Source organism: Ovis aries, chromosome 25 (genome assembly GCF_016772045.2).
Source record: "Ovis aries strain OAR_USU_Benz2616 breed Rambouillet chromosome 25, ARS-UI_Ramb_v3.0, whole genome shotgun sequence".
Classification (NCBI taxonomy): Eukaryota; Metazoa; Chordata; class Mammalia; order Artiodactyla; family Bovidae; genus Ovis; species Ovis aries.
The window spans coordinates 32,716,772-32,729,375 of record NC_056078.1 but is presented as its reverse complement, the minus strand read 5'-3'; the positions used below and the strand labels follow the sequence as shown (position 1 = coordinate 32,729,375).

At 56.7% G+C, this 12,604-nt stretch overlaps 1 protein-coding gene across 10 annotated transcripts in view; it reads left to right on the top strand.

The window, feature by feature from the left end:
• DLG5 (discs large MAGUK scaffold protein 5) overlaps positions 1 to 12,604 on the top strand; it is a 120,670-nt gene that overhangs the window by 95,412 nt on the left and 12,654 nt on the right. For 8 of the 10 annotated variants that reach the window (XM_042240982.1, XM_015104464.3, XM_060406548.1 and 5 more), the window contains 11 exons: positions 150 to 1,169; positions 1,989 to 2,112; positions 2,450 to 2,591; positions 3,904 to 4,016; positions 4,625 to 4,714; positions 4,900 to 5,050; positions 8,267 to 8,429; positions 8,538 to 8,671; positions 9,437 to 9,583; positions 11,668 to 11,851; positions 12,423 to 12,571. In XM_042240982.1, coding sequence (XP_042096916.1) covers positions 150 to 1,169; positions 1,989 to 2,112; positions 2,450 to 2,591; positions 3,904 to 4,016; positions 4,625 to 4,714; positions 4,900 to 5,050; positions 8,267 to 8,429; positions 8,538 to 8,671; positions 9,437 to 9,583; positions 11,668 to 11,851; positions 12,423 to 12,571 — 2,417 coding nt within the window. The remainder of the gene's footprint in view (positions 1 to 149; positions 1,170 to 1,988; positions 2,113 to 2,449; positions 2,592 to 3,903; positions 4,017 to 4,624; positions 4,715 to 4,899; positions 5,051 to 8,266; positions 8,430 to 8,537; positions 8,672 to 9,436; positions 9,584 to 11,667; positions 11,852 to 12,422; positions 12,572 to 12,604) is intronic. The other 2 variants (XM_027962304.2, XM_060406552.1) reach the window with 1 other exon arrangement.

Sequence of the window (12,604 nt, the reverse complement as noted above, 5' to 3'; positions counted from 1 at the left end):
GCGCCTGCACGTCTGTCCATCTGTCCGACTTTGGGCTGTGTGGCCCATTCCCTACCACGGCTTTACCTCCAGGGGGGTTTTTCCGTGACAGCTCCAGGTGCTGCTGTCTCACCTGCTCTCTCCCTCACTCCTTTGCAACCCCTACTTAGGTGTTCCCTCAGAGCGCCTCGTGGAGCGGCCAGAATATCTTTGAAAACATCAAGGACTCTGAGAAGATGCTGAGCTACCGAGCCCACGGCCCAGAGGTCCAGGCTCAGAATAAACGGAATTTGATGCAGCACAACAACTCCACACAGACAGACATCTTCTACGCGGACAGGCTGGAGGACAGGAAGGAGCTGGGCCCCCCTGGAGGCAGCAGCTCCTTCCTGCACAAGCCGTTCTCCGGGGGACCCTTCTCCGTCTCCCCCCAGGCTTGTCCCAGCGCGTCCGAGCGCAGCCTGAGCTCCTTCCGCTCAGATGCCTCGGGGGAGCGTGGCTACGGGCCGGCAGACGTGCGCAGCCGGCGGCCGCTGCTGCCCTTCGAGACCGAGGTGGGCTCCTGTGGGGCGGCAGAGGCCCCCCTGGACAAGGCAGAGCCTGACAACACCCACAGCGGTGGGACCTGGCCCAAGGCTGTGCTCAGCTCCATGGCGGGGCCCGAGAAGCTCTCTGTTTACAGGAAGCCAAAGCAAAGAAAATCTATCTTTGACCCAAACACTTTCAAACGCCCCCAGACGCCCCCCAAAATAGACTACTTGCTCCCAGGCTCTGGGCCTGCCCATTCCCCCCTGCCCTCCAAGAGGGTGGGACCTCTGACGCCCCCAAAACCTCCCAGGAGAGGTGACTCCATTAAGTTCCAGCACAAGCTGGAAACCAGTTCTGAGTCAGAGGCCACGCTGGTGGGCAGCTCCCCGTCCACCAGCCCCCCTAGCGCCCTGCCCCCTGACATGGACCCTGGGGACCCCATGCACGCCTCGCCCCCTCGCAAAGCCAGGGTCCGCATCGCTTCAAGTTACTGCCCCGAAGGGGACAGGGACCCCTCCTGCCTGCCAGCCAAGAAGTCCTGTGACGAGGACCTCACCTCCCAGAAGGCGGACGAGCTGGGGCAGAAGCGCCGCCGGCCCAAGTCCGCGCCCATCTTTCGGCCCAAGCTCGCTCCAGTCGTGATCCCTGCTCAATTCCTGGAGGTGGTGCTTGACCCAGGGGGGATTAGGGCCCACTGGAGGAGGGTGGGGCAGTGGGCTGTGAGCACTCCATGAAGGGGCCCATGCTTGCCTGTACCAGCATCCCCCAGCTCAGGCTTAGCCCTGGCTCCTCTGTTTTAGCTCTCAGCACCTGCCTGGGGGTGGGGGTGAGGGTAGCGGGTAGATGCCAACAGGAAACAGACTCCCTTAGGAGACTGGAATGTCCCCGGAGGCGTGCATGGTGGTGGTAACATGAAGCCAGGAGAGGAGCACTGGCATTGGGTGTGGGCTGTGGTTTGCTTATCTAGCAAGAAACTTTTGACTTTTACAATGGAACCCAGTGGTAGGGACCTACCTTGAAGAGCTTAGGGAGACTGTATAGCCTGTGTGAATCTGTTAGCTGGCAGGAGGACGGGTGAGGTTTTGCAGGTGCTGTGGTCATTTTTGGAGGGAGACATGGCTGTGAGCAGGAGAACGAATGTGCTTCTGTCGGCAGACACAGCTTCACGTGGCTGGCAAGTCACGTGGAGCTGTTACAGACGTGTGCCCCAGGCATACACGTGTTCCACCTTCTACACAGAAAATCTGTTTCTTTGAAAGAACAGATTCTTTGTCTGGTTTTCTTCCCAAGTATTTCTGAAGGAAGTTCTGCTCTTCCAGACGTGTTAAGACAACATGAATGAATAACGAGCTGTGAACTCTCCCAGGCGTCACTGCGTGTGTCCAAGTGGGAGAAGCTAGGTCGTAGAGGACAGAAATTGCTTGCCAATGCCCGTGTGTTTCCCTGTTTCCAGCCACTGCCTCTTGCCTTTGGTTCTGCAGGAGCAGAAGTGCACCCCGGCCAGTGGAGAGCTCTCCCCAGATCTCCAGGAGTGGTCCCCTTACTCTCCTGGACATTCCAGTCGGCACAGCAACCCTCCGTTCTACCCCAGCAGGGCATCTGTGGGTGAGCTGGCAGGGCAGGGCTGGGGAGGAGGGTCGATATGGGCTCACGAGGCCACCCAGCCTCAGGGAGAGCGGAGACGGTCGTTTCAGGGAGCTGCTGCCTGTCCTCAACAGAGCAGTCCCAAAGATTTAGCAGTTGCTGACCTACCTGGAGGCTTTCATTTTGTATCAGTGACATCTTTTAGCTTTTCAGAGCCTTTTCTGAGCATGGCACTCTGGGAAATAGGCAGCACTGAAGAGAGTTCTCCTGCTTTATGATGGAGAAGGGCCAGATGCTTGCATGGGTCCAGGGCTAGCTGGGTGTTGCGGGGCAGGTGTCTTACCCTACCCGTTTCCAGGCACGGTTCCCCGGAGTATGGCCCCGAGCACTGTGAGCTCCGTCCTGAGGAACCCCATCTACACCGTGCGCAGCCACAGGGTCGGCCCTTGCAGCTCTCCACCCATCCCCAGAGAGGCTGGTCCCCACGGGTTGCACCCCAGGTATGTGAGGCCGCTCATGCCTCCCTGTACCCCAGCCGTCCCAGCCTACCCTCGTGTATAGCCACTGTACGTAGAGGGGCTCTGTATGGGGAAGGGACTTGGTAGAGAAGCAGTGGGACTCCAGGGGAAGTAAACTTTAAGGTCGCTGTCTTCATTTACCAGCATGGAGCTTGAAAAGGTATTTATAGGAAGATGGTAGTGATGGCAGCTGATAACTGAGTGCCAGGCAGTATGCTCGGACATTTATAAGCATCATCTCACCTGATTGCTATAGCAACCTTACTCTTAACTGTCTTTGGTTGATAGATGAGAATGGAGCCTTAAAACTGAATAGATTGACGCAAGGTCACGCATTGCTTCAGTTACTTGACAGATTTTAAGGTTTTAATTGACCATCTACTACATGCCACAGACTGCAATAGTTCTGGAGGGTTTTAGTGGAGAATTAAGCAGATAAACTTCCTCTCCTATGCCATTTGTGTTCAAGGTGCGGGGGTGGGGGGCGGGTGTAAAAAAAAAAAAAAAGAGAGAGAACAGAGCTACTCAGATCAGATGGTGCTGAGTGACCTTGAAGACCCTAAAATGTCAACAGATTAGGCTGTGAGAAGTTCAACTGGGCCATGGGGAGGACCCCACGCAGGGAGATGCTGCCGTGACCAGAGGGGCAAGAGGAGGCCAGTCGCACAGGACTTGGGGGAGGAACTTCTGGGAAGGAGGGCCGTGGGTGCCGTAGCCCAGGTGTCTGAGAGAGAGGTGATGGGCTCGAGGGACAGAGGAGGGGAGTCCGGGAAAGAGATGGTGAGTCAGGAGGAAGGCACAAACCCTGTAGGGTCTGTGGCCATGATGCAGAGTTTGGGTTTTATCCTGAGTGCAGTGAAGACCACTGGAAGGCTGCAAGCACTGACCAGATGGAGCCTCACAGCTAGAGGAGGTCACTGTTGGGGCTGCCCGCAGGCCAGCCCTGACCTGGGCTGTGTCGTCTCCCCGCCCTCTGCTCTCCAGTCTCCTGGGCGGGCGTTCCTGAGGGAGGCGCAGGACTCTGTCCTCGGTGCCGTCCAGCTTCGCCCTGCCCACCTCCTGCAGGATTCAAGTCTTCTGCAGTCCCTGTAGAAAGCCCTCTGTCCCACTGAGCCTGGTCCTGGCCCGGGGCTTGCAGGGCCCTCTGCATGAGGCTGTGGGTGATCGCTGTCCTCAACTGCCCGGGAGCGTCTTCTGGGTTCCTCTGAGCTGGCAGAGGGCCTCGGGAAAGCCAGTCACTTGGTCCCATCCTGGTCTTCCTCCCGAGCTGCTCACCTGTCTGCTTCTCACGCAGTGTCCAGCACCAGGGCCGCCTCAGCCTGGACCTGAGCCCCAGGGCCTGCAGCGACTGCTCTGACATGAGAGCCTCCCATGGGTCCAACTCCCTGCCCTCCAGCGCCCGCCTCGGTAACTGCGCTACTGGAGCCTTCTCGCCAGAGTGGGCACCAGCTTTCCTTTGCATCCACACCCTCATGCCCAGACCTCCTGGTGGCCCCTCTCCTGACCGGGGGCCGAGGCTGACTCCATGCTGCCCCCAGAGCCCTTTCCTGTGGCCTTCCTGCAGCTTCCCACGGTGGCCATGTTCTAGCCCAGCAGCCTTGCTCACTACCCTGAGGTCATTCTAGGGGATGTTGCGTTACTGTTCACTCAGAGAATGCCACCCGGAGTCGAGCTTGACAGTTACCCCAGAAGGACACTCTTGTAGGGCTGCTTCCAGCCTTGTGGAGACAAGGCCACAGTGACCTCTGTCACCTGGGTTACCGTCTGCTCAGGGCTGGAGCCAGACTTGATGCCGTTCTGCGGCAGCCTCCCCCTGCACAGATTATTCGCATGCTGAGGACTGAGCGTCTGCTTTCCCTGACTGTCCCACGCTGAGGTGCCCCCAGGGACAAATGGCCAGGCCCGCTTACTTCTGTGTAACCGCGTGTCTCTCCTGACGCCTAGGGTGGTGGGGAGGGAGTGAGGGGCGCTGTTCAGTCGCAGGCCTAAACTATCGTCTTCTTGTGGAGCCACAGGGTCTTCGAGCAATTTGCAGTTCAAGGCAGAACGCATTAAAATCCCATCGACACCAAGATACCCGCGGTCTGTCGTGGGGTCTGACAGAGGTGAGGCCTCCCTCAGGGCTTCCCTCCCCTGCTGGCCCCTCCGTCCTCAGGGTGGGGGCTCTGGGCACCGCTCGCAGCTCCCCCACCACCTCCGCCATCAGTGAGTGCTGGCAGGGCAGGCCTCAGGCACCTGTGCTCACGGCCGTGTGTCTGGGCTGTCTCGGCCGCACCCGCCCACCCCGCAGGCTCGCTGTCGCACTCGGAGTGCAGCACGCCCCCGCAGTCTCCCCTCAGCGTCGAAGGCCTGTCCTCCTGTAGCCAGCCCCAGACCTCAGCCGCCACGTTGCCCAGGATTGCTGTCAACCCTGCTGCCCCTGGGGAGCGCAGGAAGGACAGGTGAGCAGGCCCCGGGGGACGGGCACCCCCGCAGTCGGCCAGCGCTGAGTCCTGGGAGGTGCCGGGGGTTGGGGAGGGCCCGCAGAGTTGACCTCCAGCGAGGCCGCTGCAGCTCGGGTCGCCTTGCGTTCGTTGGGGTCTTGCCGCAGGACATCATGAGGAGATCCTGGGTGCTCCTGATGCAGGAGGAGGGGCGCACCTGGCTGGCCAGAGAGGCAGGGTGAGCTCTTCCACCGAGTGCCCGCAGGCAGAGGTGGGGGCTCCAGCAAGTGATGCTGGCGTCGACCTGACATGGTGATGGAGTGATGCCATTCACTGCCTCCCAGGCCCTTGTTTTAGCACTGTCCACATAGTAAGCTGTGAAATCCCCGTGTAAGCCCGTGATCAGCAGTGTCATCATTGACCCCATTTAAGGGGAGGAAACTGAAGTTGGGGAGGTTGGAGTAGTCTGTTTGTGCTCACTTGGTTAGCGATCAACCTACCCTAATTAGAATCAGGCTCCTTCTTATCCTTTGCTTTTTGACCCCAGAACATAGCTGCATTGCTTGACCTCTGCCCCCCCACGCTTATTGTGAGATAAAACACACATAGGAAAAAAAAAAGGGTATGAGGCATACACGTACAACTTGGCCATTTATTGGTTCATTTTGAAAAGCAGCTGTCCCTCCAGACGTGCCTCTCCTCAGGGCCATCCCTCCCTGCACAAACTCTGTGGGCTCCTCATCTGCTTCTGTTGTTCTTCAGAGTGGGATTCACCAGATCACATTTCTATTTAAAGGGTTCTCTCTGGATGCTGGTGGGAGATAGGATTAAGCTCAAACTTACCTTTATTTAATTCCTTGCAAGGACTGCAGCTCCCCTGGTGGCTCAGATAGTAAAGAATCTGCCTTCAGGGCAGGAGACGCAGGTTCAATCCCTGGGTCGGGAAGATCCCCTGGAGAAGACAACGGCAACACACTGCAGTATTCTTGCCTGGGACAGAGGAGCCTTGCGGGCTACAGTCCATAGGGCCATAAAGAGTCAGACACAACTGAACGACCAACACTTTTACTTACAAGGACTGGAGCTACTCTCCTCCACTTCAGTCCAAAAAGCCGAGGGCCCTTGTGGCTATGAGCCATAGAAACGATGCTGCTGGCTGGGCCCGTCATTAAGGAGACCTCCTCTGACTTGACAGTCTGAACTTGTGAGACAGCACGCCTAGCAAGTGTGAACTGCAGAGCCGCATGTGCCTGTAACTGCCAGGAGGCCCCCAGGGGAGTCAGGCGCAGTGGGTATGGCTGTGTTCATGACAGCCTCACCTGCGGTGTGCAGACGGGAGCACACACTGGCCCTGAAGGGGTAGGGGGTGGGTGTGTGGTTTTACTGAACCCCAGCTCAGATCTTTGAGGGGACAAGATCTTCCCCCCAGTAAGGTGGGTTCCTTAGAATCACATGCAGTCGGACATCCCCTCAGCTTCCTCTACAGGGCACAGAGAACCAATGTGTGTGAGCCTGTGTGTGTCAATGACGCCTGCCTTCATGGTGCTTAAACGACATCAAGTTTAACATGTGTGCGACCTGGCTGAAGGACGGATTACTCATTAAAAATAATCCCCCTTTTCCTCAGTCTAAAATACACTGTCATTATTGAAAACTGGGTAAACTGGAAAAGTAGAAAGAAGTAACAGCAATTGAATCTCTGATGATCAGCGGTCCCCAGCCTCTTCAGCACCAGGGATATATTTCATGGAAGACAGTTTTTCCATGGACCAGGGTTGGGGGAGATGGTTTCAGGAGGATTTAGAAAGAAAAAAAGTTGCATAATTCAGGAGTCTCCAACATCTGGGCCTCAGACCAGTACCTCCTGTCAGATCAGTGGTGGCAGTTGATAAGAAATAACGTGCACAATGAATGTAATGCATTTGAATCATTCCAAAACCATCGTCTCCAACCCTGGTTCGTGGATAAACTGTCTTCCATGAAATTGATCCCTGGTGCTGAAAAGGCTGGGGACCACTGATCATCAACCAGAGATTTAATTGCTGTTATTTAACCTTTTGAGGTGGGTGTGTGTGTGTGTGTGTAATACGTACAAGTATTACATTTACAGTGTAAGTGCATTTTATCTTATTTTATATATGTAAACATTTCCTCCTTAATGTTATGTTTCAAGCTATTTGTAATATTAAGTATACTTTACAAACCTCTTTTACAAAGAAGCTTTATTGTTTTGACAAAATTCTGCGTATTATAAAAGTTTAAATCATTCAGGAGGTTAAAAAGGAAGGATTACCTCCAAAAGGGCTCCCCGCTGCCCTCCCAGCCTTCTGCACGTGGATTCACACCCACCCGTGTGCTCTGGAGGAGGGGGGCCTGGGGGGTGGCTCTGCCTGGAGCTCAGGCTGCGTGCAGTGCGGTCCTGGCGGCTCAGCGTCGTGCAGCTGTCTGTCTGTCTGTGTGCACACTCCAGGCGTCTGTGCTTGTCTTCCCCCTCCAATCACCCCTCTCTTCTTTCTAACCCTTTGCACCTTCCAGATGCATCCGCCACTACAGATCCCTCCTGAGACTGCCTGCGGCTGCCAGGCCCAGGTCCTCCTCGCTGAGGAGTCTGAGGTTGGCCTGGCAGGAGGGCCCCACCCCAGGCCCCAGGCCCCTCAGACCCACAGGGCGGTGGGTGGCAGCCTGGGGCCAGCGAGTGCATGGTGTCACCTTGCTCCCAGCCTCCCCGGTCCCATTTAAGTGCCTCGGGTGTGCAGCAGCTTAATCTCATGATCAATTTACATCACCCTGTGTACTGGTAAATACAAAAACTGATATTTCATATTGTCCCTTTGGGGGTAAACATCATCCCAGAAGGCACTTCTTTTCCTCCGAGGGCGTCTGAGACCCCACTGGAGGTTTGTAAATTGCACATCGTGAGGCCGTTCCTCTCCTGTCGTGGAAACCTACGTGCCCTTTCCCTGCGTATATCAGTGTTTATAGTTCACACAGACCACTCTGTGACTTTGGGACTGGTGCCTCTGCGTCCGTCTTGGGGGTCGTGCTTGTATTGCATGAGGTTGAGCATCACCCTGTGTGAAGGTGGACTTCATCGTGTGCCCATCCAGCTGTGTCGTCATAGGAGCGTCCACGTTCCCTGGCCCTTTCTGCATAGCGAATGCATGCCTGACCTCAGAGTCTCCCCAGACCTTCCCTTTGAGTCTGAGTCCCCAAAACCATTGGCTCTCTTCCAAGGCCCTATGTGGAGGAGCCACGCCATGTGAAGCTGCAGAAGGGCTCCGAGCCACTGGGCATCTCCATCGTGAGTGGGGAGAAGGGCGGCGTCTACGTCTCCAAGGTGACCGGGGGGAGCATCGCTCACCAGGCTGGCCTTGAGTATGGGGACCAGTTACTTGAGGTGAGTGGGAAGCCACCCTCCTCTCCCTCCCCTCATCCCTTTCTGAGTCCCAGGACCTCCTCCGTGCCCTCCTCTCTCCTTGCTGAGCCCATTCTCGGTGTTTCCTAGTTCAATGGCATCAACCTGCGGAGCGCCACAGAGCAGCAGGCCCGGCTCATCATCGGGCAGCAGTGTGACACCATCACCATTCTGGCCCAGTACAACCCGCACATGCACCAGCTCAGCAGCCACTCCCGGTCCAGGTGAGGTCCCAGGCCTCTGAGGGGCATCTGGGCTGCGGGAGGAGAAGTGGAGGCCGCAGGTGTGTGGCTTGCTCCGAGGAAACCACGTGCAGCTGCAAGCTTTGGGGATTCTGCTGCTGTGAGGGGAGAGTTGAGCAGCCTCGGGCTTTGGAGAAGAAACATATCAAAGGAGGGCTTCCCCTCCTGAAATAGGGTATGGAAACAGGTGGCCAGGCACCCTGTGAAGCAGGAAGCCCCGGCACATGTGTGTGGTAGCCAGGCACTGAGGCCTCTGGTGGATTCTCACATAGAGCAGTCCGACCCCTGTCCATGGGCAGACGCCGGACACCTGCCTTTGTGCTGCAGGTTGCAGGACAAGTAAGCAGAGAAAGAGAAGTGCCCCCATGCTGCAGCACCTGCGGAGGGAGGGGCCGAGATGCTCAGACACAGGAAAGGGGGGCAGCCGATTCATGTGTCCTCGGGCTCACTGGTGCCCCCGCGCTGCAGCGCCTGCGGAGGGAGGGGCTGAGATGCTCAGACACAGGAAAGGGGGGCAGCCGATTCATGTGTCCTCGGGCTCACCGTCTGTCCTCAAGTTGAGGACAGGCAGATCATGCAGGTGGACAGCTGAGTCCAAGCTGCCAAGGCGCTTGCTCTTCTCAGGACTCAGATCGCAGAGCTGTGTGACCTGGTCTTTGTTCACATCCCAGAGCCCAGCACCACCACAGAGGGATGGCTCTGGGCAGCTGCCTGCCGCTCCTTATTCTTCCTGTCCTCTGTCCCCAGCTCCCACCTGGACCCCGTCGGTATTCACTCCACTCTCCAGGGCAGCGGTGCCACCACCCCAGAGCATCCCTCTGTCATCGACCCGCTGATGGAGCAGGACGAGGGCCCTGGCACACCCCCGGCCAAGCAGAGCACCCCCAGCTCCAGGTCAGTAACTGCCTGCCAAGAGCCTTCCATCAGTGCACCTGGGTTGAGCGGGGCGGCCAGGAGGGTCATTTTTTGCAGCCTGTGTACATCCTCTGAGGGATGTGGGTCCCAGTGCTGCCCCGCACTGCAGATGGCTCACCAGCTTGTCAGGATTTGGCGTGGGGAGCCTGCCAGTCCTTTTTCCCTCTCTCTCTCCTGCTCTTTTTTCTCTAGTTTTTCCACTGACTCATTCTTAGCTCTACTTCTTCTGTTTTTCTCCTCCTCTTCTCACTTCACTTGTTCTCAGACATTGAATCCCACAGTCCTCACCCTTCTAGGCTGGGGCTCTGGCCATCCACAGCAGTGTTGCCCCCAAGGAGCTCCTGGTTTGAGGGTGGCAGATCAGTGAACAGGCGTGTGCAGCACAGCTGAAGTGCTGGGAGGGGGACCAGGGGCCATGATGGAGCGTGGCTGGGAGCTGAGTCACGGTGTTCAGGACGAGCAGGGGTTAGCCATGCAAAGGGTGGGCATGGAGAGAAGTCAGGAGGAGGGACCAGTGGTAATGTGGGCAGGAGGAGGCCCTGTTCTTGCAGGAACTGGAAGGGAGGAGGGGAGAGGGCTATGCAGGCTGGGTTGGGAGGCTGTCCCTGCAATCCTGGATGGAGCCCTTTCTCTGGCATGGCGTTAATGGACTCTTCACGGAAGTCATAGGCTGGAGAGTGGGGCATCTTTAGGGCTCTTCTTGTGACCCTTCACTGAGTGTACTTCAGTTTAGTCGCTCAGTCATGTCTGACTCTTTGCGACCCCATGGACTGCAGCCTGCCAGGCCTCCCTGTCCATCACCAACTCCTGGTGCTTGCTCAAACTCATGTCTATCAAGTCAGTGATGCTATTCAACCATCTGATCCTTTGTCGTCCCCTTCTCCTACTTTCAGTCTTCCCAGCATCAGGGTCTTTTATAATGAGTTAGTTCTTCACATCAGGTGGCCCAAGTATTGGAGTTTCGGCTTCAGCCTCAGTCCTCCAATGAATATTCAGGACTGATTTCCTTTAGAACTGAGTGGTTTGATCTCCTTGCAGTCCAGAGGACTCTCGAGTCTTCTCCAACACCACAGTTCAAAAGCATCAATTCTTTGGCGCTCAGCTTTCTTTATGGTCCAGATCTCACATCCATACATGACCACTGGAGAAACCATAGCTTGGACTAGATGGCCCTTTGTTGGCAGGGTGATGTCTCTGCTTTTTAATATGCTGTCTAAGTTTGTTATAGCTTTTCTTCCAAGGAGCAAGTGTCTCTTAATTTCATGGCTGCAGTCACCATCTGCAGTTTATTTGCCATGAGGTGATGGGACCGGATGCCATGATCTTCGTTTTCTGAATGTTGAGTTTTAAGCCAGCTTTTCACTCTCCTCTTTCACTTTCATCAAGAGGCTCTTTAGCTCCTCTTCACTTTCTGCCCTAAGGGTGGTGTCATCTGTGTATCTGAGGTTACTGATATTTCTCCTGGCAACCTTGGCTATACTTGCCTGCAGCAGAAGTTTTGTCGCTCTCTGGCTCCTCCCCTGAGGTCCCACTCATCACGCTCCATTGCTGCCCCGTTGCCTCTGCTCAGGTTATTTGCTAGCCTTTCAGCGCCCCTGTGTTGTGAGTTCCTTGGTGGCTTCTGGTTCAGCACCCTCTGGGCCATAGACACTGCTCAGTAAACATTTGCCGAATGAGTTGTGGCCTGGAGGTTACCCCGGCTCTGACTTTCTCGGGAGAACAAAGTTAGGAAAACAAGTGCAGTCCAGGTGGGTGAGATGCAGCCCACGACGTGTGCTGGACAGCTGGGCTGGAAATCGCGGCGGTGAGGTCCACTCTGTCCCTGAGTGGCTGTGTGGCCATGGCTGTGTGCTCACCTCTGCCTCATCTTAGTGCCCTGCCTATGAACCGAGCCACTAGCGGCAGAGTCTGTGTCCGCCTCGCTCCTGGCTCCTGGTTCTGGGGCCTTATGAGACCTGAGAGGGGAGCAGGAAATGGTTAGGGTGTCACCGCTGTTTTATCTCTCTTCGCGCCTGCCTCCCTTCCTGTGCACAATTGAAGAGCTTCGTTTTCCTTCCTGAAAGGACGGTGGGAGATGCCACCAAGAAGACCCCAGAGCCACGAGTCGTCTTCATCAAGAAGTCGCAATTGGAGCTTGGCGTGCACTTATGTGGAGGGAACCTGCACGGGGTGTTTGTGGCCGAGGTGGAGGACGACAGTCCTGCCAAGGGCGCCGACGGCCTTGTGCCCGGGGACCTCATCCTTGAGGTAAGTTCTGAGCTGCTGAGCCGCAGCCAGGCTGCCCTCTGCCCACGTGTCGGGCTTCCTGCCATCTCAGGTGACATGGGAGGCGGGGGAGCGCAGCCTCTGCTGGCATCCCCCTTGGGTGTTGAATGCTCCCCAGACCCACTCTGGGTAAGTATTAGGGAAGCAGGCATATCAGGCATATTAGGACCCAGCCTGGGCATCGGGGGGGCAGATGCTCTGCGCCTGGCAGCAGTAGGACCAGGATGGCGAGTGCCATCTCCCTCTCACTGGGTCTCCTGTTGGATGGGGGAGGCAGGTTGTAGGTGCTGAAAGCTGCAAGGAGCGTTAGCAAGGGGAAGTGCCATGTTTCCAGTGGGCCTTACTGGCTGGGAGGCTAGAACAGGGTCTCTGCTGGGAGCAGTGGAGGGCAGAGCAGGCACTCGGCAGAGGCCTCAGCCTCTGTGGACGTGGGGCAGATGGATGCCCAGTGATGGGGATGCTGAATCTCCTCCTTATCCCACTGCTGGCCCCTCATGGGTGCCCAGGCCTCCCTGCTTCTGCCCTCTGACCCCCGCCTCCCGTCTCTGGGTAGTACGGCGGTCTGGACGTACGCAGCAAGACGGTGGAGGAGGTCTACGTGGAGATGCTAAAGCCCAAGGACAGTGTCCGCCTGAAGGTGCAGTACCGCCCCGAGGAGTTCTCCAAGGTCAAGGGCCTGCCTGGCGACAGTTTCTACATCAGGTATCAGTGGCCAGGGCTGCCAGGGACTTGGCA